The sequence below is a fragment of the Erinaceus europaeus genome, chromosome 15, assembly GCF_950295315.1.
Source record: "Erinaceus europaeus chromosome 15, mEriEur2.1, whole genome shotgun sequence".
NCBI lineage: Eukaryota > Metazoa > Chordata > Mammalia > Eulipotyphla > Erinaceidae > Erinaceus > Erinaceus europaeus.
In genome coordinates this window covers 41,240,815-41,268,090 of record NC_080176.1, presented here as the reverse complement: position 1 = coordinate 41,268,090, position 27,276 = coordinate 41,240,815, and the positions used below count along the sequence as shown (strand labels likewise).

General features: G+C 38.4%; 1 protein-coding gene across 1 annotated transcript in view; it reads left to right on the top strand.

Annotated features, from left to right (window-relative positions):
• Window positions 1-27,276, top strand: part of CHST9 (carbohydrate sulfotransferase 9) — a 400,006-nt gene that overhangs the window by 177,159 nt on the left and 195,571 nt on the right. The window contains exon 3 of the mRNA XM_060173646.1: window positions 4,797-4,835. Coding sequence (XP_060029629.1) covers window positions 4,797-4,835 — 39 coding nt within the window. The remainder of the gene's footprint in view (window positions 1-4,796; window positions 4,836-27,276) is intronic.

Below are 27,276 nucleotides of genomic sequence, written 5' to 3'. Positions count from 1 at the left end.
GTATGCACAGTAATTTTCCTTGTCACGATTCTATGCTTTTTTCCGAGTGCATTTTGCCAAAGAAACATCGGACATACATGAACATTCTCAGGTATCCTAGCAACAGGATGTGATTAATAATACCTCTCAGAACAGGGCAGATAAAATGGCTGGGAGTGAATGCAAACTCAGAATTGGCTACTGAGAAATGAGAAGTACAGAGAGAGGAGTTTGATAAGATTCCATGACAGACCTTCTATATTCTCAGGTAAAGCAGGTAGAAGAGAATATGAGAGACAAGATTATAAATACCGTAAAGTAAAAAGACAGTGTTCATGCATATATCAGCACATACATAATGTAAATTTTCTTTTTCATTTGAAGTAACATGAGATACTGAGTAGAGATAACTCAAGTTCTACTTATTATTGGTGAGACATCATTGGTTCACCATCCTGTGCCTGTGGCGGTGCATGATCAGAAGGGAGTGTATGGTGAAGGAATTACTCCTGTATTGAAGTACTGAAATGCACTATAAATTGCTATCTAGTTAATTTTTTTCCATGATAGTATTGACAACCTTAATTCTTTTTTTCTTTTAATATATGTTATGATTTATGATTACTTTAAAAAAACCTTTTCTCCTTTTATTGGAGGATTAATGTTTTACAGTCACCAGTAAATATAATAGTTTGTACATGCTTGCCATTTCTTAGTTTTCCACATAACAATACAACCCCCACTAGGTCCTCTGTCATCCTTTTCCAGCACCTGTACTCCCCCCAACCCAAGCCCACTCCAGAGTCTTTTACTTTGGTGTAATACACCATCTCCAGTCCAGGTTCTGCTTAGTGTTTTCTCTTCTGATCTTGTTTTTAAACTTCTAAACTCAGTTCTTAAATAACATCAAGACTTAGTTTATTTTTCTATTTTTTAATATTTACTTACTTTTTAATTTTTTAAAATTTTTAAAATCTATTTATTTTCACTTTGCCCTTTTTAAATTGTAATTGTAGTTATTATTGTTGTTATTGACATTGTCGTTGTTAGATAGGACAGAGAGAAATGGAGAGAGGAGGGGAAGACAGAGAGGGGGAAAGAAAGACAGACACCTGAAGACCTGCTTCACCGCCTGTGAAGTGACCCCCCTGCAGGTGGGGAACCCTGGAACCCGGATCCTTACTAGGGTCCTTGCGCTTTGTGCCATGTGCATTTAACCCGCTGCTACCGCCCGACTCCCATTTACTTATTTTTTTATGGTTAGAGACAGAGAGAAATTGAAATCGGATGGGAAGATAGAGTGAAGGAAAGAGAGGGATGGGTAGTGACACATCAGGTTAAGAGCACATAGGATGAAGCACAAGGACCGGCATAAAGATCCCATTTTAAGCCCCCAGCTCCCCACTTGCTGGGGGGTCACTTCACAAGTGGTGAAGCAGGTTTGCAGGTGTCTATCTTTCTCTCCTCCTCTCTGTATTCCCCTCCTTTCTCGACGTTTCTTTGTCCTATCCAATAAAAATTGAAAACATGACCTCCAGGAGCAGTGGATTTATAGTGCCAGCACTGAGCCCTAGCAGTAAGCCTGGAGACAGAGAGACCTGCAGTACTGTGTAACCACTTGTGAAACTTTCCCCTAGCAGGTGGAGACCGGGGTCTTGAACCCACTTCTTTGTGCACTGTAACATTGCACTCAACCAGGTGCGTACCACCACCCGGCCTCAAGACTTAGTTTATATGAATAAATAGTCATGTGCTGTGGAAATATAAGTGCATCAGTTAAGTGCATTTTCCTAGGAGAAACGTTTTACTCTATAAATTCCACTTTTATAAGATTATGGTCCATTTTTATTTTTCATATTTTGTGTGTCACATTATGGCTTACCTAGAAGTAGCATGCAAAGCATACTTTTATGTTATGTTTTAAACTGCAATCTGTGATAAAATAAAGCACAAATGGGGTAAATGCATGTTCATTATCCCGAAAGCCTGTTATTTTATCGCCCACTTTTCTAATATAATACTTTCTATGTTGTCAGCTGTAATGTAAATACCTGGTAAGAGCTCGGTTTTTTGGATGTACTTTGCACTTAATGGTAGCTGTGCTAAAATTTACTTCATGTTCTCTAGTCTTTTAAGGAGGGCTATATTACATAACTTTCTCTGTATGCCAGCCAGATTCCAAGCTCTTGTGTTCAAGGCACTCTCAAGTATTGGGGTTGCAGGGGGGAGAGGGAGAGGATGGGAAAAGATATGACACATGCCCTAAGAAAACCACATAGAACTTGGGTAAATAAACCCACAATTAGTTATGAACCAAACGTTGGAATTAGAATATGGCAGAGGCATAAGCAAAGGGTTAAAAGAGCGTATTACATAAGGTGATTAAAATTCTTGGTGGTACAGGGTTTCATGGGAGGTGGCTTGTCCAATAAAAAACACAAATAAGCTGGTGTCCTATCACACCTGGAAATGAATGGAACCTTTAAGTGAACCATTTGTGCCATTTATCTGTTTGAATCATTGAAATAAATTGCATCAAACAAGTCCTCAGTAAATCACCTAAATTAATAGAATGTGCTGTTAATCAAGGGGCCAGTTAAATGAATTCTACACTTGTGGCAGCTCTGTGTAGGGAAGATTGTACATTGTTCATGTGATATTTTAGGACTTTAAAAGACACAAAGCACAGATAGAAAACTGTAAAGTTTGCTTATAGCTGCCAGGTGTTACAGAAATCCTAATTAGCTCCATCATTAAATGTTGATAGCTGACAAGAAAGTCACCATTGCCACTGGGAGCCAGCTTACTTACACAGCACAAAACCAATACTCTCACTGTAAGAGTGGAACTTGCATACTCCATTGCCTGGGTGCCAACTTTCTTATCTAAATCCATATGTGTGCTGGAGCATAGCCAAACAGAATCATAACTATATTCCTGCTCAAGCTTTTACTTCATCTCATTACTTCTGGGCTGCCATATTTCATGGAGGCAAAGCCAAGTCTTGGCCCTTACTCTTCAGGCTCTCAATTCCTCATGTCCACTGCTCCTCCTCAGAAACTACACTTTTCTAGTGTTGAAACAGTTGTATGAATTTGACAGAATCCAGTATTTTTGCTAATCTTCGTGTTTCTAAACTTTTTTTTAATATTTATTTATTTTCCCATTTGCTGCCCTTGTTTTTCATTGTTGCTGTAATTATTATTGTTGTTATTGATGTCGTCATTGTTAGATAGGACAGAGAGAAATGGAGAGAGGAGGGGAAGACAGAGAGGGAGAGAGAAAGACACCTACAAACCTGTTTTACTGCCTGTGAAGTGACTTCCCTGCAGGTGGGGAGCCAGGGGCTCAGGATCCTTAAGCTGGTCCTTGCGCTTTGCGCCAAGTACGCTTAACTCGCTGTGCTACCTTCTGACTCCCTAAACTCTTTTTTTAAAAGCTTAATTTAGGTCAGAGAGAAATGGAGAGAGGAGGGGAAGACATAGGGGGAGAGAAAGATAGACACCTACAGACCTGCTTCACCGCCTGTGAAATGACTCCCCGGTAGGTTGGGAGCCAGGGGCTCGAACTTGGATCATTATGCCAGTCTCCTTGTGCTTTGTGCCATGTGTGCTTAACCTGCTGCACTACGACCGATTCCCCTATAAATTCTTATCTGTGATCATGATTATGGCCTCTTTTGTTTCTGCTTCTTCTCATGACTTTTTATAAGACCATACAACAAAACAAAAGTAGCATTTTCATTTTGTTGGTTATCATCCACAATCCAGCCTTCTGTGCCATCTGCCTTTAAATGCCTATTCATCCTCTCAGTTCCAGTCATCTTTTCAATATGGACATTTTTGGTGTTTGTGATTTCAATTCTGGTCTCTCTCCCAAGTGTCACATCCCCAGAGCACTGCAGGCTCACTAAGTCTTAAACTGAACTCACTCTTCCCCTACCCCCATTTCTATAAATTGTTACCATGCCCAACATCACCTAGCTAGCCATTTTGATCTCTTTCTCCCTTGTATGTCACATTATGCAAATTCCTGGTCCCTACAGCCAAGACCATGTGCCTCCTATGAACCCATATCCCCAACTCTCTTGGCACCATCACTTCCTTCCTCTCCACTCCCACTGCCATGGCCTAATTCCACTCCTTGCCTGATCTCTAGCTAAAACCCAGTTCCTAAGCAAGTCTTCTATTGTTCAAGATCCTAAAGTAAGCTGTACATATCATTGTCCTTGCTAAAAAACTAAATGAAGTAAAATAAAATAAATTATCCTAGATAGCACATACTGTTTGTTTTATGAGGAATCCATCTTTTATGTATTTCAATTTCCCAAATCATACATATATCTCCAGGTCCAGATTAAACACTTTATAATTTCATGAGTACACCTTCATTTGTTAAATAGCCACTTGATCCTCTGCTGTCTCTAGACAGTGTGTACATTCTGGGGCACATTTCACTAGCATTGTTTTGGCTGTCCTTTTTATCTTTTCCAATAGGTTGGCTAAGACACAGCCTTGTTTTATTCAGATGTTTCACCCCCAGTTTGTTCTATGTGGATTTGCTTCTTGTTAGGTGTATTGCTGAGACTTTTACCAGTAAAATTTCAAAAACTGCACTTATATATGTAATTGCATATGTATTGCCTGCTGATTTATTCTTTACTTTCCTAACCTGATACAAAGACATTTTTCATCCTTTTGTCCACTCCCCACTAGAAGCAGGCTGCGTGTGGCTGAGGTGGTGATTTATTTGGAAAAGGCAGTAAACTGGCTATTCATCTTAGTAACATTAGATTTTCATGCGTCTTCTCATTGCAGGAAGAGTAGACAAGAGGAGAGAACAGAAGATAACGTCAGGTAAGATTTTGGCTAATTAGCACGAACTTTGCTTCTGGTTTTCATCTTTCCCATGCTCTTTGTAACAACTACCTTGTAAAACATCTCTCCAAGAAGAGTTGTTTTAGAAGTCTCTTTGCAAATTAGGAATCAATACTCACATTAAAAAGTAATGATTTATTGTCCTAGATCTGGTTGAAAGCAAATTATTACTTATTAGATAAATCTAATTTAAAATAAATTAACTAATTTGAATTATTCACATTTATTTCACCAGTCCTTATTATTCTATGTAAAAAGAAAGGAGCTGGAACGTTACTTTCTCATAATTATCTAGTATAAGTCTTGTAACTACCAATTTTAATTTAGGACCTGTAGTGACGGTGATTTTATTTTTTAGTTATTTATAAAACACAATTGTCATTGCTGTTGTTTTGTTTTGTTTATTTTGTTTCTGTTTTTAGAGAGAGAGGTTAAGAGGCAGAGAGTGGGGAGTCGGGCTGTAGCGCAGCGGGTTAAGCGCAGGTGGCTCAAAGCACAAGGACCAGTATAAGGATCACGGTTCAAGCCCTGGCTCCCCACCTGCAGGGGAGTCGCTTCACAAGCGGTGAAGCAGGTCTGCAGGTGTCTATCTTTCTCTCCCCCTCTCTGTCTTCCACTCCTCTCTCCATTTCTCTCTGTCCTATCCAACAACAATAATGACAACAATAATAATAACTACAACAATAAAACAACAAGGGCAACAAAAGGGAATAAATAAAATAAATATAAAAAAATATTTAAAAAAAAAAAGAGGCAGAGAGTGATAGGGACCACAGGACTAAAGGTTCCTTCACTGCTGTGGGAGCCCACTAGAACCTGGGTTATTCATATGGCAAAGCAGCACACTATTCAGCTGAGCTATTTCTCAGCCATGTTCCTATATTTCGTGCTAGAAATTGAACACGAACCTGATATATTCAAGACATGGCCTCTTTAATACTCCACCTTCACCTTCAATTATGTTTCTTAAAAACATTTCCTTATTTGATTCTTTAGGACTGTGATAACCGTGTGATAAAGAAAAACATTGATTGTTAGAAGAATCTGAAGCATTGGGGCCAGGTGGTGGTTCACCTGGTTGAGCGTACATGTTACAATGCTTAAGGAACCAGGTTTGAGTCCCTGGCCCCTACCTGAAGAGGGAAAGCTTCATGAGTGGTGAAGCAAGGCTTCAGGTAGCTCTCTGTCTCTCTCCCCCTTTATTTCCCCTTTCTCTTTCGATTTCTGGCTGTCTCTATACAATAAATAAATAAAGATAATAACAAGTATATTATAAAAAGGAAAAAGAAGAATTTGAAGCATCATTCCGTATATATTTGTATGTGTGTGTGTATGTCTGTGTGTATATGATGCTTTTTAACACAATGTCACTGCACAAAGTTAGGATTAATATTTGCTAAAGATTTTAGATTTTCATTACTTGGCTTTTGGTCCTAATTCAGGTAAAAAAATCATTTTTATCTGCAAATTAAATACTTTTTAGGATAGCCATCAAGTTTCCCAGGCTCAAGAATGGTCAATAATCATAGTGACTTCTAAGTTGGTGTAGCTAGACCCACCATTATGGTCAAGTTGCCACCAGCCCATTCATTTTATGACGTGAAAACTGGCAACAGAAAGACATACTTCTCCCAATCACAACTTTCTTTGCATTTTATTTATATCTGGTAGCAGTTTTATGTATATTTCCAAGCAGACCGCAGTCGATAGAAGGCAACAGTCTATATTAATTTATAAGTGCATCAATGATATAAGCCAGTTTCTTTTCTTTTTTCCCAACCTTAACATTCATTTCAAACAGCAGGATAACTTGATCCCTGAGCAACTTCTCTCTTAAATGTTAATGCTTTTAGTTCTTTTGTGGATTTTTCTACATGTTATTCATGGAAAGAAAGAAAAAATAAACAGCTATGGCAAGAAATTGTTTGGTGTCCTTTGAGATGTTATTACCTCCATTATTGTTCCTTGGGGAAAGTTATTTATATTGTGTCTAAAAGATCGTCTCAGTGATAACTGTCAGTACTCACTCCCATAATTAAAGAAACTTTATGGTTCAGTACCAACCTAACTGACAAAGGTGGTAAATCAAATTCCTCTCTTAAGTTCCATCCAAAATATGAATTCTAATATTTGGGCTAGAGAAATAGCATAGTGGTGATGCAAAATGACTTTCTGCCTGAGATACCAAAGGTCTCAGGCTCAATCCCCAGTACCTACATATGCCAATCCAGAACTGAGCAGTGCTGTGGTAAAAACAGACTTAAATAAATAAACAGAAAATCAACTAAAAGTAATATCTTAAGTAACCAAGGTGATACTAATAGTTAAAGAAACAGGACAGGAACTCAAGCTTCCTCACTCCTAACTTTTCCCATTGTCCCCCCCCACCACTCTAACCATACTTTCTTCAATCAGAAGGGGAGGGCACTTTGACACTGTTCAGTTTCCACAATAGGAAGATTTTTTAATTAAAAACTGTATTGGTTTATCACTAGTTTTAGAATCCTGTATAAAGTTCAGGAGTGTAGCTCCTCTGCTCTTTATGCTGGGAAGACAGCACAATGATTATGCAAAAGACTTTCATGCCCGCCAGAGGTTCAGAGGTCCCAGGTTCAATCCCTAGCACCATGAACCAGAGCTGAGCAGTGCTCTGGTCTTTCTCTATCTGTATGTGCTTTTTCTCTGTGTCTCTCTCATTAAAATAAAATATAAGCTTTACTACATCCACCAGCAATATTGTAGTATCATTCTCATTATCCGATTGACCTCCTCTGACTTTTCTTCTTACTATCTCCCTTCATGACCCAGTCTGGTAAATGCCATATTTTTCACAGTCTAAGAGTTACTTTAAAAAATATATATATTTATTTATTTTCCCTTTTGTTGCCCTTGTTTTTATTGTTGTTGTAGTTATTATTGTTGTTATTATTGATGTCATCATTGTTGGATAGGACAGAGAGAAATGGAGAGAGGAGGGGAAGACAGGGAGAGAAAGATAAACCTGCTTCACCGCCTGTGAAGGGACTCCCCGCCCCCCCCCCAAGGTGGGAAGCCGGAGGCTTGAACCAGGATCCTTATACCTGTCCTTGTGCTTTGCTTGCCACTTTATATTGCACATATGAGAGTAATAATCCAGAATTGTTTCAGCATTTAGCATGACCACTTTAAGTACCATCCATGTGACTATGAAAGGCAAGATCTTTACTGACTGAGTCGTTTCCCATCTTCAGTCTTGCTTCATCTTTTCTTCCACCTACTCCCCTGGCCCCCAGATGAATCTGAAAAAGGTTATTCGTCTGAGGTCATGTCATTGTTAAATAGCAGTTTAGCATGTATTTTGTATAATGCTTCTTTTTAAAATCACATATTTTGAAAATTAATAGCAATTTCTACAGCATTGCCTAAAATATAATATTTATCTTTTTTTGCAAGGTCTGACTCAAAATCTAAGTAAGACATATACATTGTAGTGGAGGGGGATGCTGGATTGTCAGAAAAGCCATGTTTTTTAAAGCAAAAATGTGTCATGACTGCAAAATATCCAACAGTATAATGCTTATCACACACAAACACACACAGAAAAAAAAACCTCCTGGGACCAGGTGGTGATACACCTCTTAAGTGCTCACATTACAATGCGTAAGGACCCAGGTTCAAGTCCCTGGGCCCCACCTGCAGGGGGAATGTTTCATGAGTGGTGAAGCAGGGCTGCAGTTGTCTCTCTGTTTCTTTTCCTTTCTAGGTCCCCTGACCCTCTCAACTTCTCTCTGTCTCTATCCAATAATAAATAAATAAGATGAAAAGATTAAAAAAAAAAAAAAAAACCTCTAATGGCCAAGTTTCCAAAACTCCAGACACAACCTTCAACACCACTATAAGTGAGAGCTGTCCAGTTGTCTGGTCTCTCTCTTTTTATTTTATTTTACTTATTAATCTTTGTGTATTTATTGGATAGAGAAAGACAGAAATTGAGAGGTGAGGGGGAGTAGAGAAGGAGAGACAGAGAGACACCTGGACTACTGCTTCACCACTTACATAGCTTTCCCCCTGCAGGTAGGGACTGGGGGCTTGAACCCTGGTCCTTGCGCACTGTAACATGCACTGAGTCAGGTGCGCTACCATCCAGCCCCTTATTTTTATTTCATTTACTTTTATAAATTCTTTATTTATTATTGGATATAGACAGAGAAATTGACAAAGATGGAGAGATATAGAGGAAAGAGACAGAGAGACACCATTAGCCCTTCTTCACCACTCGTGAAGCTTTTCCCCTTCAGGTGGGGACCAGGAGATGAACCTGGGTCCCTGCACATTGTAATATGTGTGCTTAACCAGGTGTACCACTGCCTGGCCCCCACCCCATCTGTATCCTTCTGTCTGTAACTCTCTCTCTCATTAAAATAAAACAAATAAAATATATTAAAAATAGTTTCCTTTGAATGAAAGACATATTAATTGTACTTAATTCGTATATCTAGATGGATTCAAATACAAAGACTTCCACTGATATAAAGCTTTTCTCTGTAATTCTCTGTATTGAAATAGGTCTCTGTAATTTCTCTGTATTGAAATAGGTCTTCTGTCCTATAAAAATCTTACCCAGCTACCCACGATTAGCTCCCTATATATCATTAATGATATTACTAAAAGTTGGCCATAGGCCACTGCTGTCTTCAAACTAATTTTGGACAATCTAATAAGATATGAGGGGCTTGAGCCAGCCTTTAACAACTCCTTCACTTAGCAAAACATACAGTTCAGGTCACCATGTTTTCATGAAGAATGAAGCTATAGGTTGATTTGTATGCTTATACAAAAATCTTTGTTGATTCTTTATTGATTTATTGCTTCTGAAAACTGACTTACTTAACCTGTTTTCAGTCCCCTGCATGTCTCTGAGTGGTTCATCTAGAGGCTTTGGCAGATTCAGATTCAATTTGGAGGAAGTCTGCTTCCTTGCTGATGCTGTCCTTTTTCACTAGTGATGAAATAGTGATGTGTCTTATTGTCTCTTCTAAGGTCTCAAGCACCACTGTTAATTGTTACAACCAATAACAAGGTGGAGACCAAAATGGGCAGAAAGAGAAATTTATTACACCAGTTTGCCAGAGCCTGGAATACTCCAGAGAAAATGTAAGCCCCCAATCTTGGATTAAACTACCTTTTATAGTCTATTTCAAGTCTATCAGCACAAGCAAGCAAGCCAAGTAGCAGGTACATTGTTAAGGAGGATGGATTATTTCACTCTATGTATGACAGAGTAGTCTGACCTAGTTCCATTTTTATAGATCCCAATTCTCTTTGATACTCATCTATTTTTCTTAATCTATTTTGTAATCTACTTTAACTCTGCTTCCTTGACTATTTTTATTTTTTTAAGAAAGTATTAATTAACAAAACCATAGGGTAGGAGGGGTACAATTCCACACAATTTCCACCACCCAATCTCCATAACCCACCCCCTCCCCTGATAGCTTTCCCATTCTCTATCCCTCTGGGAGCATGGACCCAGGGTCATTGTGGGTTGCAGAAGGTAGAAGGTCTGGCTTCTGTAATTGCTTCCCCGCTGAACATGGGCGTTGACTGGTCGGTCCATACTCCCAGTCTGCCTCTCTCTCTCCCCATAAGGGTGGGTCTCTGGGAAAGTGGAGCTCCAGGACACATTGGTGGGGTCTTCAGTCCAGGGAAGCCTGGCTGGCATCCTGATGACATCTGGAACCTGGTGACTGAAAAGAGAGTTAACATAAGAAGCCAAACAAATTGTTGAGCAATCATGGACCCAAAGCTTGGAATAATGGAGAGGAAGTGTTAGGGGGATACTCACTGCAAACTCTAGTGCCCTTCTGCTTTCAGGTATATATTTTGCAGTAGTTTATGGATATGTGTGAACTTATGCTCTCTCTCACAGAAACTGGTGTATATCTAGGTTTTGGACTTTGTTAGAAAGTGAACCACCTGAGATGGAATTAGAGTATACTATGAAAAGAAAGGTCTCACCCGAGTAATGAAGCTGAAGGGTTGTCATTCCACATGTGTAGTCTCTGGACACAGTCTTAAGTGAAGCATGTTGAGGTGGCAATCGTTGTGTTGGTTAGGTTGTGATCGGCAGATGCAATATTATTTGATATGGATTGGGAGAGGCATACGGGAAAGTGGGCCCTATCCAGTGGTTCCAGGACTGGGGTAAGTAGAGGCTCTATAGTAGAGATGGGAGGTTCCTGCTGTCTTAGGGTTCAAAAAGACAATCAATAGTTAATGTTATCATCACATTATTTGGTAATTGGGTTAACTTTGAAAAGTCCTTTTGTTAGGGTTTGCTGTACAGTGCCCAGTATCTTGTATATAGCTGTGCTATTGGTTGCTTCTGATCTACTTGGTCTAGGCTTTTGAGAGAGTCTGCATATCAATTACACTGCATATATTGAGAAAAGATTCAGTTTGTGTTTTGAAAAACTTTTGAGACATACAATTAATTTTCCCCCTCTTGTATTAACTAGTGATGTATATGACTATATTTTACTAGGAGTGTACATAAACACCATTCCCTCCACCAAAGACTGTGACCCGTCCCTCCCACCCACTCCCACCCCCCACTGGCCCAGGAAGCTGCATGTCTACCCCTCACCACAGGGTTTTTACTTTGTGTCCTACTTACAATTTGGTCAGGTCCTGCTTTTAGTTTCCCTTTCAGATCTTCTTCCTCAACTTCTGTTGATGAGTGGGATCATCCCATACTCATCTTTATCTTTCTGACATAGCTCAATTAACATAATACCTTCTAGCTCCATCCAAGATGGGTCAGAGAAGGTGGGTTCATTGTTCTTGATAGCTGCATAGTATTCCATTGTGTATATATACCACAGCTTTCTCAGCCACTCATCTGTTGCTGGGCACCTGGGTTGCTTCCAGATTTTAGCTATTAGGAATTGTGCTGCTATGAACATAGGAGTACACACCTCTTTTTGGTTGGGTGTTATGGAGTCCTTGGGGTATAACCCCAGGAGAGGAATTACTGGATCATATGGAAGGTCCATGTCTAGCCTTCTGAGAGTTTTCCAGACTGCTCTCCACAGAGGCTGTACCAATTTACATTCCCACCAGCAATGTAAAAGTGTTCCTCTGTCCCCACAACGTCTCCAGCATTTGTTGCTGCTGTCCTTTTTGATGTATGCCATTCTTACAGGAGTGAGGTGGTATCTTAGTGTTGTCTTCATTTGTATTTCTCTGACAATCAGTGACCTAGAGCAGTTTTTCATATGTTTGTTAGCCTTTTGGATCTCCTCTGTAGTGAATGTTTTGTTCATATCCTTGATTCCACATTCTTTTGCTATCTGGATGGGTACTTCAATATTTTCTCTTGACATTGATTTAAGAGTACAAACCAATTGTTTCATGATATCCTGTATTGTGAGTGTTTTCTTCTAACTATATTTAAATCATTCCTTTCTTCTGTAAGCTGCCATTTTCAGTTTAGAAACACTTTTGGCAGGGCCTGTGGTGGTGCACTTGATTGAGAGCTTAATTTACAATGCATAAGAACCCTTGTTTAAGCCTCAGGTCCCCACCTACAGGGGAAAAGTTTCACAAAAGGTGAAGCTGTCTCTCTCTCCCCATTCCCTCTTTATGTCTTTCTGATCCTATCAAAAATAAATAAAATTTTAAAAATAAAAAAGAGACACTTTTGGCAATGATAAATCTCATAAGTAATGTTTCTGCCACCCTTTATACAATTAGTGATGCCAAGATTGATCACTTTGACAAATAGTGGTCAATCAACCTCACAGTTTATTAGTAATTATTATTATTATTATTATTATTTATTTAAGAAAGGATTAATTAACAAAACCATAGGGTAGGATGGGTACAATTCCCACCACCCAGTCCCTCTCCTGATAGGTTTCCCACTCTCTATCCCTCTGGGAGGATGGCCCAGGGTCATTGTGGGTTGTAGAAGGTGGAAGGTCTGGCTTCTATAATTGCTTCCCCACTGAACATGGAAATTGACTGGTCGGTCCATACTCCCAGTCAGCCTCTCTCTTTCTCTAGTAGGGTGGGTCTCTGGGGAAGCGGAGCTCCAGGACACATTGGTGGGGTCTTCAGTCCAGGGAAGCCTGGCCGGCATCCTGATGACATCTGGAACCTGGTGACTTAAAAGAGAGTAAACATACAAAGCCAAACAAATTGTTGAGCAGTCATGGACCCAAAGCTTGGAATAGTGGAGAAGAAGAGTTAAGGGGATACTCACTGCAAACTCTATTGTACTTCTGCTTTCAGGTATATATTTTGTAGTAGTTTATGGATTTTTGTGAACATATGTTCTCTCTCACAGAAACTGGTATATATCTAGGTTTTGGGACTTTGTTATAAAGTGAACCACCTGAGATGTAATTAGAGTATACTATGAAAGGAAACGTCTCACCCAAGTAATGAAGCTGAATGGTTGTCATTCCACACGTGAAGTCTCTGGACACAGTCTGAAGTGAAGCATGTTGAGGTAGCCATCGTTGCGTTGATTGGATTGTGATCGGCAGATGCAATATTATTTGATATGGATTGGGAGAGGCATACAGGAAAGTGGGCCCTATCCAAAAGTTCCAGGACTGGGGTAAGTAGAGGCTCTATAGTGGAGATGTGAGGTTCCTGCTGTCTTAGGGTTCAAAAAGACAATCGATATAACTATCATCACATTATTTGGTAATTGGGTTAACTTTGAAAAGTCCGTTTGTTAGGGTTTGCTGTACAGTAACCAGTATCTTGTATATAGCTGTGCTATTGGTTGCTTCTGATCTACTTGGTCTAGGCTTTTGAGAGAGTCTGTATATCAATTACACAGCCTATGTATTAAAAAGATTCAGTATGTGTTTTAAAAAACTTCAAGACATACAATTAATTTTCCCCCTCATATTAATTAACTAGTAATTTATATGACTACATTTTACTAGGTGTGTACATAAACACCATTCACACCACCTAAAGACTGTGACCCATCCCTCCCACTCACTCCCACCCCCCACTGGCCCAGGAAGCTGCATGTCTACCCCTCACCACAGGGTTTTTACTTTGGTGCCCTACTTACAATTTGGTCAGGTCCTGCTTTTAGTTTCCCTTTCAGATCTTCTTACTCAACGTCTGTTGATGAGTGGTATCATCTCATACTCATCTTTATCTTTCTGACTTAGCTCACTTAACATAATTCCTTCTAGCTCTGTCCAAGATGGGTCAGAGAAGGTGGGTTCATTGTTCTTGATAGCTGCATAGTATTCCATTGTGTATATATACCACAGCTTTCTCAGCCACTCATCTGTTATTGGGCACCTGGGTTGCTTCCAGGTTTTAGCTACTATGAATTGTGCTGCTATGAACATAGAAGTACACACCTCTTTTTGGTTGGGTATTATGGTGTCCTTGGGGTATAACCCCAGGAGAGGAATTACTGGATCATATGGAAGGTCCATGTCTATCCTTCTGAGAGTTTTCCAGACTGCTCTCCACAGAGGTTGTATCAATTTACATTCCCACCAGCAATGTAAAAGGGTTCCTCTGTCCCCACAACCTCTCCAGCATTTGTTGCTGCTGTCCTTTTTGATGTATGCCATTCTTACAGGAGTGAGGTGGTATCTTAATGTTGTCTTAATTTCTCTGACAATTTCTCTGACAAACCTAGAGCAGTTTTTCATATGTTTGTTAGCCTTTTGGATCTCCTCTGAGGTGAATGTTTTGTTCATATCCTCTGCCCATTTTTGTATGGGGTCACTTGCTTTTTTGGTGCTAAGTTTGTCGAGCTCTTTATATATTTTGGTGATTAGTTTCTTGTCTGATGTCTGGCATGTGAAGATCTTCTCCCATTCTGTGATGGGTCTCTCTGTTTGTTTAATGGTTTCTTTGGATGTGCAGAAGCTTTTCAATTTGATGTAGTCCCATTGGTTAGTTTTTGCTTTAGTCTTCCTTGCAATTGGGTTTGATTCATCAAAGATGTCCTTGAGGTATAGGTGGCAAACTGTTTTACCAATGTTTTCCTCTAAGTATTTGATTGTTTCTGGTCTGACATCCAGGTCTTTGATCCATCTGGAGTTGATTTTTGTTTCCGGTGAGTGGTTCAGTTTCATTATTTTGCATGTTACAACCCAGTTTACCCAGCACCATTTATTGAAGAGAACCTCCTTCTTCCATTTATTGCTTTCGGCCCCCTTATCAAAGATTAGATGTCCATAGGTGTAGGGATTTATTTCTGGGCTTTCAATTCTGTTCCACTGGTCTGTGTGCCTATTTTTGTTCCAGTACCAGGCTGTTTTGATGATGATGGTTTTATAATATAGTTTAAGGTCTGGGACTGTGATGCCTCCATTTCTGTTTCTTTTCCTCAAGATGTTTTTGGCAATTTTTGGTGTTTTCTTGTTCCAGATAAATGATTGTAGTGTTTATTCTATTCTCTTAAAGAAGCTTGGTGGAACTTTGATGGGTATTGCCTTAAATTTGTATATGGCTCTGGGGAGAATATTAATTTTGATGATATTTATTCTTCCAATCCATGAGCATGGGATATCTTTCCATTTCTTGGTATCAGTTTCTCTTTCCTTGAGTAGCGACTCATAGTTTTCAGTATATAAGTCTTTCACTTCTTTGGTCAACTTTATTCCTAGGTATTTGATTGATTTTGCTGAAACAGTAAATGGGAGTGATATCTGGATGTCTTCTTCTTCAGATTTAGTGTTTGCATAAAGAAATGCCACTGATTTTTGTACATTGATTTTGTAGCCTGATACCTTGCTATTTTGCCTAATAATTTCCAGTAGTTTTCTGCTGGATTCTTTAGGTTTTTCTATGTATACTATCATATCATCTGCAAATAGTGAGAGCTTGACTTCTTCCCTTCCAATCTGTATTCCTTTGATTTCTTTCTCCTGCCTGATTGCTATTGCAAGAACTTCCAATACTATGTTGAAGAGTAACGGTGACAGTGGACAGCCCTGTCTAGTCCCTGATCTGAGGGGGAATGCTTTCAGTTTCTGTCCATTGAGTATGATGTTGGCTGTAGTTTTGCTATATATAGACTCCACTGTCTTGAGGAATTTCCCATCTATTCCCATTTTTTGTAGAGTTTTGAGCATGAATGGGTGTTGGATTTTGTCAAAGGCTTTCTCTGCATCAATTGAAATAAATCATGTGGTTTTTGGCTTTGCTTTTATTGATGTGGTGAATGACATTGATTGATTTATGGATGTTGAACCAGCCTTGCATTCCTGGGATGAATCCCACTTGGTCGTGATGAACAATCTTTTTGATATGTTGCTGTATCTGGTTGGCCAAGATCTTGTTTAATATTTTGGCATCTATGTTCATCAGAGATATTGGTCTGTAGTTTTCCTTTTTTGTTCTGTCCCTATCAGCTTTTGGTATCAGGGTGATATTGGCTTCATAAAAGGTGGAAGGGAGTATTCCTGTTTCTTCAGTCTTATGGAAAAGCTTAAGAAGTATGGGTACTAACTGTTTCATGAATGTATTGTAGAATTCATTTGTGAAGTCATCTGGTCCAGGACTTTTGTTGTTGGGGAGGTTCTTAATAACGGTTTCAATTTCTTTGTCTGTGATTGGTGCATTTAGATTTTGTAGTTCTTCTTGGTTCAGTTTTGGAAGGGCATATGCTTCTAGGAATTGTTCCATTTCTTCCAGATTCTCTAGCTTGGTGGCGTATAGTTCTTTATAGAAGTTTCGCAGGATTCTCTGGCTTTCTGTGGTGTCAGTTGTGATATCTCCTGCATCGTTTACAATTCTATTAATTTGAGTCTTCTCTCTTTTGTGTTTGGTGAGTCTGGCTAGGGGTTTGTCAATTTTGTTTAATCTTTCAAAGAACCAACATTTGGCTTCATTGATCTTTTGTATGATTCTTTTATTTTCGATATTGTTTATTTCTGCTCTAACTTTAGTGATTTCTGTCCTTCTGGATGCTTTAGGGTTCCTTTGTTCCTCTTCCTCTAAGTCCTTGAGGTATGCAGTAAGGTCGTTCATTTGAGCTTCCTCTTGGTGTTTAATATGTGATTGTATGGCTATAAATTTCCCTCTCAGTACTGCTTTAGCTGTGTCCCAAATATTTTGATAGCTTGTGTCTTCATTTTCATTTGTTTCCAGTAACATTTGAATTTCCTACTTGAGTGAATCTCTGACCCAGTGGTTCTTAAGGAGTATGTTGTTTAGTTTCCAAATTCTGTGACTTTTAATAATTGTCTGTCTGTTGTTAAATGTTAGTTTTACTCCACTGTGGTCTGAGAAGATACTTGGGATGATTTCAATGTTCTTGAGTTTATTGATGCTGTCTTTGTGGCCTAACATGTGGTCTATCCTTGAGTATGTGTTATGTGGATTTGAAAAGAATGTGTATTCCAGTTTTTGGGGGTGAAGGACTCTGAAAATGTTCAAGACGTTTAGTCTGTCAATCTCTTCATTCAATTCTTGTATCTTTCTTGGTTCTCTGCTTTGTTGATCTGTCTAAGTGTGAGAGTGTGGTATTGAAGTCTCCCACTATTATTGTATTACTATTGATGTATTTTTGAAATTCTTTCAGTAAGTGCTTGATGTATTTAGATCGTCCCTCATTGGGTTCATAGATGTTAATGATTGTTAAGTCTTCTTGGTTGATTGATCCTCTAATCATTATGTAATGTCCTTCCCTATCTTTTATTACTTTATTTAATTTAAAATCTATCGTGTCTGAGATGAGAATGGCTGTTCCTGCCCTTTTTTGTGGTCCGTTATCCTGTATGATAGTTTTCCATCCTTTCACTTTAAGTCTGTGTTTATCTTGGGATTCTTGCAAGCAGCATATGGTTGAATTATGTTTTCTGATCCATCCCTCCACTGTGTGCCTTTTGATGGGTGAGTTTAAGCCATTGACATGTATTGATATTATGGATTTAATGTATTGTAGTGCCATTGTTCAAAAAAAATTTTTTTGTTTGCTCTGATATATTGCCAGTTTTATAGTGATGTTCTTGTTTATAAGAGGTCTTTTAGAACCTCTTTCAGAGCCGGTTTGGTGATGGTTGCGTCCTTTAACTGTTGTTTGTCTAAGAAGGTTTTGATCCCTCCATCTAGTTTGAATGAAAGTCTAGCAGGATATATTATCCTTGGTTGAAACCCTTTTTCATTCAGGGCTCGATAGATATCTTGCCATTCTCTTCTGGCTTTTAGAGTTTGAGTGGAGAAGTCTGCAGGTAATCTTATGGGTTTTCCCTTTTATGTGACTTTTTGTTTCTCTCTTGCAGCCTTTAGGATCCTTTCTTTATCCTTACTTCTTCTCATTGTGACTATGATGTGTCTTGGTGTCTTCAGGTCTGGGCTCATTCTGTTTGGTACTCTCTGGGCCTCTTGAATCTTGATGTCCTTTCTGTTATTCAGGTCTGAGAAGTTTTCTTCTATTATTTCCTCTAGAATGTTTGCTTCCCCTTCTTCTCTTTCTTCCTCTGGCAGGCCAATTACGTGAATGTTACTTCTTTTGAGATCATCCCATATGTCTCTGTTATTGTTTTCAGTGTCTCTCAATCTCTTTTTAAGCTCTTTCACCTCTTTCGTGGTTTTCTCTAACTCATCCTCTGTCTGACTAGTTCTGTTTTCTGCTTCTGTTAGTCTGCTTTCCCTTGCCTCAGCTTTTTTATTCATTACAGCTATTTCAGCTTTCAGTTCTCTAATTGCCTCATGATAATCAGTATTTTCCTTGGGGGTCTCAACTGTTGTTTCCCTAATACTGCCATTCCTTTCCTCCAATGTTGTTTTCATTTCTGTGATTATTAAGTTTATTATTGCTTGCATACTTTTCTTATCTATGGTTACTTCTGGCTGATTTGTAGTTTCTTCTGGGCTCTTGTCTTCATTCATTGGAGTAGCAGTTTTATTTGTTTTTGATCTACCCATTTTTTTGATTTATGTGTTCCTTTTTTTTTTTTTTTGCTCTGTTGTTCCTCAGTTGTTGTGTCTTGAGCACAGGCAACACTGTACTAAATACCTTTATGACAATTGCACTCACCAACCTCAGGAATTACAGTAGCAACTGAAGCAAGAATTGAAGCAGTTTAATCACTACCAATTAGCCAATTTCTCCAGTCTGTGAAAGAATAGTAACCAAATTCCAGTGAAGAAGAAAGAGAGAAAAAAAATAAAGAAGGGATAGCAAGAATAGACAGTTATGCAAGTCTGCTATCCACTGTATATTCTAGGGGTAACAAGAGGGGAAAGGGAACTAGAGCAGAGATACACACATAGAGAGTCCACTCTGAGTCAGAATTCTTCCCCAAAATAATTCCCAAATGTGTTCAGTGAATTCAAAAAAGCACACTGTTTTGTGGTGTGGCTGCTGGGGCCTGCTGCTTTGGGACCTGTAGGATTAAGGAAGAAAGGATGACAAGAATGAGAAAAAGAATAAAAAAAGAAAGAGAGAGAGAAAAAAGAAAAAGATATGAAAAAGAACAGTCATAAAAGAGCGGTGAAAGGAAAGAGTTTTTTTAATTAATTTATTTATTTTTAATTATTTAATTAGCTATGCGGGGCGAGGTGCTGAGTGTTGGCTACTTAGAAAGAAAAAAGAGCCAGAGGTTTCAGAAGGGTATAGACTTAGAATGAATGATACTCCCTGGTGGGACAGGAATTTGGTAAAGACAGAAGCTCAGCAGGGGATTCTGCTAAGAGCTGGTCCCCAGGGACTGGTTAGGGGTGGGGGTGGGGTGGGGGGAGGTGGTGTGCTTAATAATTAAAAGGAAAAAAAAATGTTCCCCTTTTTTTCTACTCTAATTCTTAACCCAAATTAAGTTATAGTCACCTCCTTGGTGTCACCGCTTCTTCTTCTAGCGTTTGCCGCTAGGACCCTTATTGATTGGCCTACTAAAGGCAGAAAATCCTACCATTTCCAGAAGATGTGATCAGAGCTCAAGCCACTAGCAGTTTCTCAGTCCGCCATCTTCCGGGAACCCCGATGTTCTCCCTTGTCTATTTTTTACTACAACTCCACTACATTGATCAGTATTTAAGTTTACTCTTCCATTTGTCACTGTGTTTTCAATTTGTACACTTTAGTTATGATATTCTATTAAAGCTGTGAAACAGGCAAAAAAAGCTTATATTTTAACTTTATTATGGTTTCTCTTTATTTAATAGGGAGTTTTGTTTTTTTTTTTCTGTGAAGAGAAACTCTCTAATCATTTGTTTTCGCCAAAGATCAATTCATGTTTCCTGGTTTAAAAGTGTGTAAGCCCCCACAAGTGAGTGATAATTTTTTTTGACCAATAGGGAACAGTTAAGAGGATCTAATGAGACAGTGAGACTGTAATTATCGTATACTCATCTCTCCTTCTTTGGGCTATGAAAAACTGCTTCCACAATTTTTCAAGTTTGTCTGTAATGCTTCTGACACTTTGAGTAAGGAAAAGCAGCTCAACCCAGATCAGCATTTCTCCTAGGTTTGGAAGTCAATCTTCATATGCTCCTGGCAGAGAATCTTTTTAGGATACAGCATCTTTGAAATTCACACTGTCACTAGAATGGTGAGGAAAATCCTTTATTAGTGAAGCTAATTTTTCCCAGCTGATTCACAGCTTTTCAGCATGTTTGATTTCTGTGACAAAGTGAAAATAACTTTATAAGAGAAGTAAAAGTGAAGGTAAGAGTCCCTAATGAACACATTTGAAATTGCCTAGTGTTTTCATTATGAAGAAAAAAATGTAAACCAGCCCTTGGGAAATCTATATTTGGAAATATAGTCTAAGTTTACAAAAATTAGACGTAATCTCTGTAGGTGTAGACATAAATATCATTATATTTGATTTGTAGTACTAGTCTGAATATATAGATCTATAGTGTGCCTAAGATACCAAGAATGTCACTGTCATTTACAGTCCATACAGCTGAGTTTCATTGTCCTCCCAACTAGGTTAGACAACATAACCTATGAGCTTTTGCTTGGGGTCTATTTCCCAGCTATGACAGGTAAGTATCAGATCCTGGATCTTTTCATCATACTACCTTACTGTAGTAGACTAGACACAATAGAAACCAAAGAATTAAGCAAAATATTATCAGAGTCACTTGTTAGTTTTTTGAATTTGGTCTTTTGACATTTATCCTTGTGGGTCTGTTTCAGTCCTCCGAAATAATTTCCCACTTTAAGTTGATATTTCACTCTATTTCATTTACACACCCATTTCTTGATTGGTGGACATCAATGAATGATCAATACATGTAATGGTTTAAAATGCTTATAATTCTTGTCTTGGGACCAGGACGTGTTTCACTTGGTAGAGTGTACATGTCATCATGTTTGGGATCCAAGTTCTAACCCCCAGCCTCCATATGTTAGTTTCTACTGACAGGAGGTTTCACAAGTGGAGAAATGGTGCTACAGTATTGCTCCTTCTTTCTCTATATCTTACTCCATCTCTGTCTTGCTCTGTTTCTCATCCTCTGTCTAGAAGGAAGATAAAAATAAAAGTTTTTGAGTGGTAAAGCAATGCTGTAGGTGTCTCTCTCTCTCCTTCTCCACCTCGCTCTCCCCTTTCAATTTCTGCATCCAATAATAAAAACAAATATATTAATTAAGGAAAAATAGTATAGTCAAAAAAATATTCCCAATTAGAACAGGAAGGTCTAGGACCCTTAGTTTTTGATGGAGTAAGATGAAAGAACCTTGTGAGAATGCAAGTTCCAACAGTACATTTTTTAAATTTATTTTTACAGGCTAATAGATAATTTTCTAACCACAAACCCTCTCCAGGACTGGAAGTACTGAAATTATTTCATTAAAGTAGTAAAAATGTTATACATATACAAATTACTGTATTTACTTTCAACTGTAAAACATTAATCCCCCAATAAAGAAATTAAAATAAAATTAAAAAATACACTTGAACCAAAAAATGGCAAAAAAGTTGAGAATCACCTGTCAAGGAAAATAGCAAGAGAGCCATAAAGAGTTTGATGACAGTTTTATTTTATTCTGACAAGTATTCATGATTTCACAGTGATAAGCTGTTATTTTTTTAAAATTTTTACTCTTTACCTGCTCCTCTAAACTGCTTTTTATTTTTTTTATTTACTATTGGATAGAAACAAAGAGAAATTGAGAAGGGCAGGGGAAGTAGAGAGGGAGAGATACAGAGAGATACCTGCAGCCCTTTTACCACTTATGAAGCTTTCCCCTTGCAGGTGGGGAGCAGGGGCTTGAATCTGGGTCCTCGTGGACTATAGTGTGAGTACTTCAGCAGATGTGCCACCTCCTGGCCCCTAAACTGCTTTTTCATATATGTCTGCTGTGGAAATGCAGTAAGAGAGAAAGGAGTACTACCACAGCACTAGAATTTATTCTGGTACCTTCCATATGGTACCTGGTTCGGAATCTAGTTCACACACATGACAATGTACCCTATTCTATGAGCTATAGTTCTGGACATTATTAGATTTTTTAAAATATTTTTTCTAATTTTTTCTGTTTTTAACTATTATTTAACCTTACTGAAATGACTCTAATACAGTTATAAATATCAAAACACACATACACACACACACACACACACATACACACACACACCTAATGACTTACATTACATAAAACAATTGAATGATTCATGTTCCAAAAATTAAGTTAGTTTGGGCTGTATTATTCATTATAGTATATAGTTAATTGTACAATTATATGGGATAAAATTGTTTAGCTTTTTGAAGGAAGAAAGAAGTTTACATCCTGGCTGTAGTTTCAAATATGATGTTATTTTCTGAAGTCAAGAATAGCTATCAAGAGAATGTGAATAACCTGCTATTTTTGAAAAACAATTTCAAGAATTAGCATTTTGAAACCACTTCAAAACCCAAGCCATAGTGGCAAGGCATGGCCCGCAAAATCAAAGTAAAACACTGGGATTCAAGTTGGCAAAGAATACTAAGATATGCTAAGTGACTAGCTTAGTGGTACACTACATAACTAATATTCTACTTTTAAGATTTCAGATTCACCTGGTATCACATGTATCAAAGTTAAGTAGTGCTCTGGTCCCTCCCTTACAAACATTATTATTATTTATTATTATTATTAATTTTTTTTTCCTCCAGGGGTATTGCTGGGGCTCAGTGCCTGCACTACAAATCCATGGATCATGGAGGCTACTTTTTGCCTTTTGTTGCTTATTGTTGTTAGATAGGGCAGAGAGAGAGAAATAAAGAGAGAAAGGGAAGACAGAGAGGAGGAGAGAAAGACACTTGCAGACTTGCTTCACTGCCTGTGAAGTGACTCCCCTGTAGGTGGGAAGCCGAGGTCTCCGGCTTGAACGGGAATCCTGGCACTTTGCTGCATGTGCGCTTAACTCGCTGCAGCTACTGCTGGCCCCACAAACATTACTTTTAAAAGAATATTAAAAATGTATGGGGATATAGTGGTAAATGGACAAAATATCAAAATATAAGTTTCTGATATCATCAATTATCTCCTTGACTTTGATTTTTTAATAACTCAGTATATTTGCCAGATTTACAGGGGAAATGACCAGTGATAATTTTTTACATAAAACTCTGTTGACTTTGGAGTACTTTTATCTTACCAGAGGAAAGTTGTTTGTGGGTCAAGAAGTTCTTGATGTTTTTAAAAGAGTAACAGCATCATCATCAAAACAGCATGGTACTGGAACAAAAATAGGCATATAGACCAGTGGAACAGAAATGAAAGCCCAGAAATAAATCCCCACACCTATGGACATCTAATCTTTGATAAGGGGGCCAAAAGCATTGAATGGAAGAAGGAGGCTCTCTTCAATAAATGGTGCTGGGAAAACTGGGTTGTAACATGCAGAAGAATGAAATTGAACCACTTTATCTCACCAGAAACAAAAATCAACTCCAAATGGATCAAAGACCTGGATGTTAGACCAGAAACAATCAAATACTTAAAGGAAAACATTGGTAAAAGTTTCCCACCTACACCTCAAGGACATCTTTGATGAATCAAACCCAATTGCAAGGAAGACTAAAGCAGAAACAAACCAATGGGACTACATCAAATTGAAAAGCTTCTGCACATCCAAAGAAACCATTAAACAAACAAAGAGACCCCTCACAGAATAGGAGAAGATCTTCACATGCCAAACATCAGACAAGAAACTAATCACCAAAATATATAAAGAGTTCAGCAAACTTAGCACCAAAAAAGCAAATGACCCCATCCAAAAATGGGCAGAGGATATGAACAAAATATTCACCTCAGAGGAGATCCAAAAGGCTAACAAACATATGAAAAACTGGTCTAGGTCACTGATTTTCAGAGAAATGCAAATTAAGACAATATTGAGATACCACCTCACTCCTGTGAGAATGGCATACATCAAAAAGGACAGCAGCAACAAATGCTGGAGAGGCTGTGGGGACAGAGGAATCCTTTTGCATTGTTGGTGGGAATGTAATTTGTCCAGCCTTTCTAGAGAGCAGTCTGGAAAAAACTCTCACAAGGCTAGACATGAACCTTCCATATGATCCAGTAATTCCTCTCCTGGGGTTATACCCCAAGGACTCCATAACACCCAACCAAAAAGATGTGTGTACTCCTATGTTCATAGCAGCACAATTCCTAATAGCTAAAACCTGGAAGCAACCCAGGTGCCCAACAACAGATGAGTGGCTGAGAAAGCTGTGGTATATATACACAATGGAATACTATGCAGCTATCAAGAACAATGAACCCACCTTCTCTGACCCATCTTGGACTGAGCTAGAAGGAATTAATTTTCAGTATACAAGTCTTCTACTTCGTTGGGTAGGTTTATTCCTAGATATTTTATTTTTTTTGTTGCTATAGTAGTAAAAGGAATTGATTTCTGGATTTCATCTTCTTCCAACTTAGTGTTCTCATAAAGGAATGGCACTCACTTTTTTATGTTAATTTTGTAGCCTGACACCTTACTGTATTGCCTGATATTTTCCAAAAGTTTCCTACTGGATTCCTTAGGTTTTTCTATGTATAGTATCATATCATCTGCAAACAGGGAGAGTTTGACTTCTTCTCTTCCAATCTATATCTCTTTTATTCCTGGATCCTGCCTGACTGCTATGGCAAGAACTTCCAACAATATGTTGAATAGTAATGGTGATAGTGGGTAGCCCTGTTTAGTACCTGATCTGATGGGACATGTTTTCAGTTTTTCACCATTGAGTATGATGTTGGCTGTAGGCTTGCTATATACAGACTCCACTATCTTCAGGAATTTTCCATCTATTGCCATTTTTTAACGTTTTGATCATAAAGGGATGTTGTATTTTGTCAAAGGCTTTCTCTGCATCTATTTATATGACCATGTGGTTTTTGGTCTTGCTTTTGTTGATGTGGTGGATCACGCTGATTGATTTACGTATATTAAACCAACCTTGCATCCCCTTTTGGTCATGATGAAAAATCTGACAGTGGCCTCCCCACTGCTGCTCCAGCCTCCAAGGGGCAGTAGCAATGGATACTTAGTTGAATTTGGTGAGCCTTAGGGAGGCTCCTTTTCCTCCCTTCAGCATTCTTTTTGTTGGCAAAACAGACTGGAGGTGGATCCTCAACTGGCAAATTGCCAGACTGTTACCAGCCACTCAGGAGTAGATCTGGGCTTTAGCCCCAGGAATCTCTTCCTGGGCTCCTCTCTGTCCACATGTCACACGTGTTTTCACTCACTGGTGACTTGATGGGTTCCCAAAGTAGTCCCAGTTTCATCTTGTTGAGATCTCAGGTGATCTTCTTTGATATTCCTAGTTGACTAGGGAAAGGAGAGAAGAGAAACATGGCGGCAGCTGCTCTGTAGCCCCACCTCCAGAGGTCTCTTTCTCAAAGTTTTTCAATGCTATTATTTTGTAATATTCTGTATTTCATTTGGCAAGTTTTAACTTGTTCATAACACATTTTTTGTCTTTTCACTTTGTTTAGAACTACAAATGGGAAGCATTTACAAATTGATGTATTCAATTTTCTAGACTTGTGTTGAAATTTGTGTGGTTTACGCTTTGTACTTGAAAGTAATGATGGGATGGTGAATAGGATATGATCTTGGCATCTTTAATTCACTCACTTTCATCTGGGAGAGTAAAGAAAGTTTAATTGATTATAATACAATATGAATCATTTCTTTAAAGGATTATGTATGAATAGATATAGGCAGGGGGAGAGAGTCAAAGATACCTCAGCACCAAAGCTTCCTCCAGTACAGTAGGAACTAGGCTCAAACCTGGGTCATGCTCATGGCAAAGGCAGGCACTCTATCTAGGTGAGCTGTTTTGTTGATGCTCCTATTTCATTCTTTTGTTCTTAATGTTAGTTTAAAAATATTTATGGTTAATAGTGGCTATTATTAAAAAGATTATTGGATTACAAGATATATAGATAAAAGATTGTTTGATTACAGGGTATATAGGGTATATCCACAACTCATCACCAACCCTCTGTGTTCTCACTCTTTCAGATATAAACAACCATTGTTTTCACAAATTTTAGAAACTGTTGGCTTGCTTTTGTTCTTTTTGTTTGTTTGTTTTTTTAAAGTTCCTATGCATCATTTTTACAGATTACATATGAATGAAGCCATCTGATAGTTAGTTGTTTTTCATCTTATATTTTGCTAAGCATAATCACCTCCAATAACTTCCTTTTTGTCCCAATGGACACAGTATTTTTTTTATTGCAGAGTAATGTTCCATGGAATACAAATTCCATAGCTCCTTTAGTCAGACATCTGTTGATAGACATTTAGGCTTCCATTCTTATTTCATTAGTTTTAAATGTTTATTAATTTATTTTTGCCTCTAGGGTTATAACCACAGCTCCTGGTGGCCATTTATTTCCTCTCCTTTTTTTCTTTTCTCTTACTAGGACAGAGAAAAATTGAGAGGAGGGGGAGATAGGGAGAGCAAAAGACAGACACCTACAGACTTCCTTCACTACTCATTAAGCATCCCCACTGCAAATGGTGATGGGGTTTGAACCCAGTACCTAGCACTGGATGTTGAGCATAATAGTATGTACACTTAACCATGTGTGCCACCACTGTCCCCCCTTCTATTTCATTCTTAAACCAGTCTTTCTAATATTATTTTATTGTCACCAGGGTTATCCTTGGGTCTTGGTGTTCCCACTAGAAAGCCACTGCTTCTAGCTATCATTTTCCCCCTTTTTAATTTTTATTTGATAGAATGGATTGAAACTGAGAGAGGAGGAAGAATAGAAGGGAGAGAGAAAGATACCTTCAGTCCTGCTTCATACTCATGAAGCTTCTACAGATGGGGATCTGTTGTTTTTGCCAGGCTGGCTTCACGGGCAGGTAACAGACGACCAGAAACACACGGCTGAGCTGAGAATGCAGTTTTATCTTTATTCACGAGTGGGAAAACAGTCCAACACCTAATCACCACACAGATCTGTCCTGCATCTTTC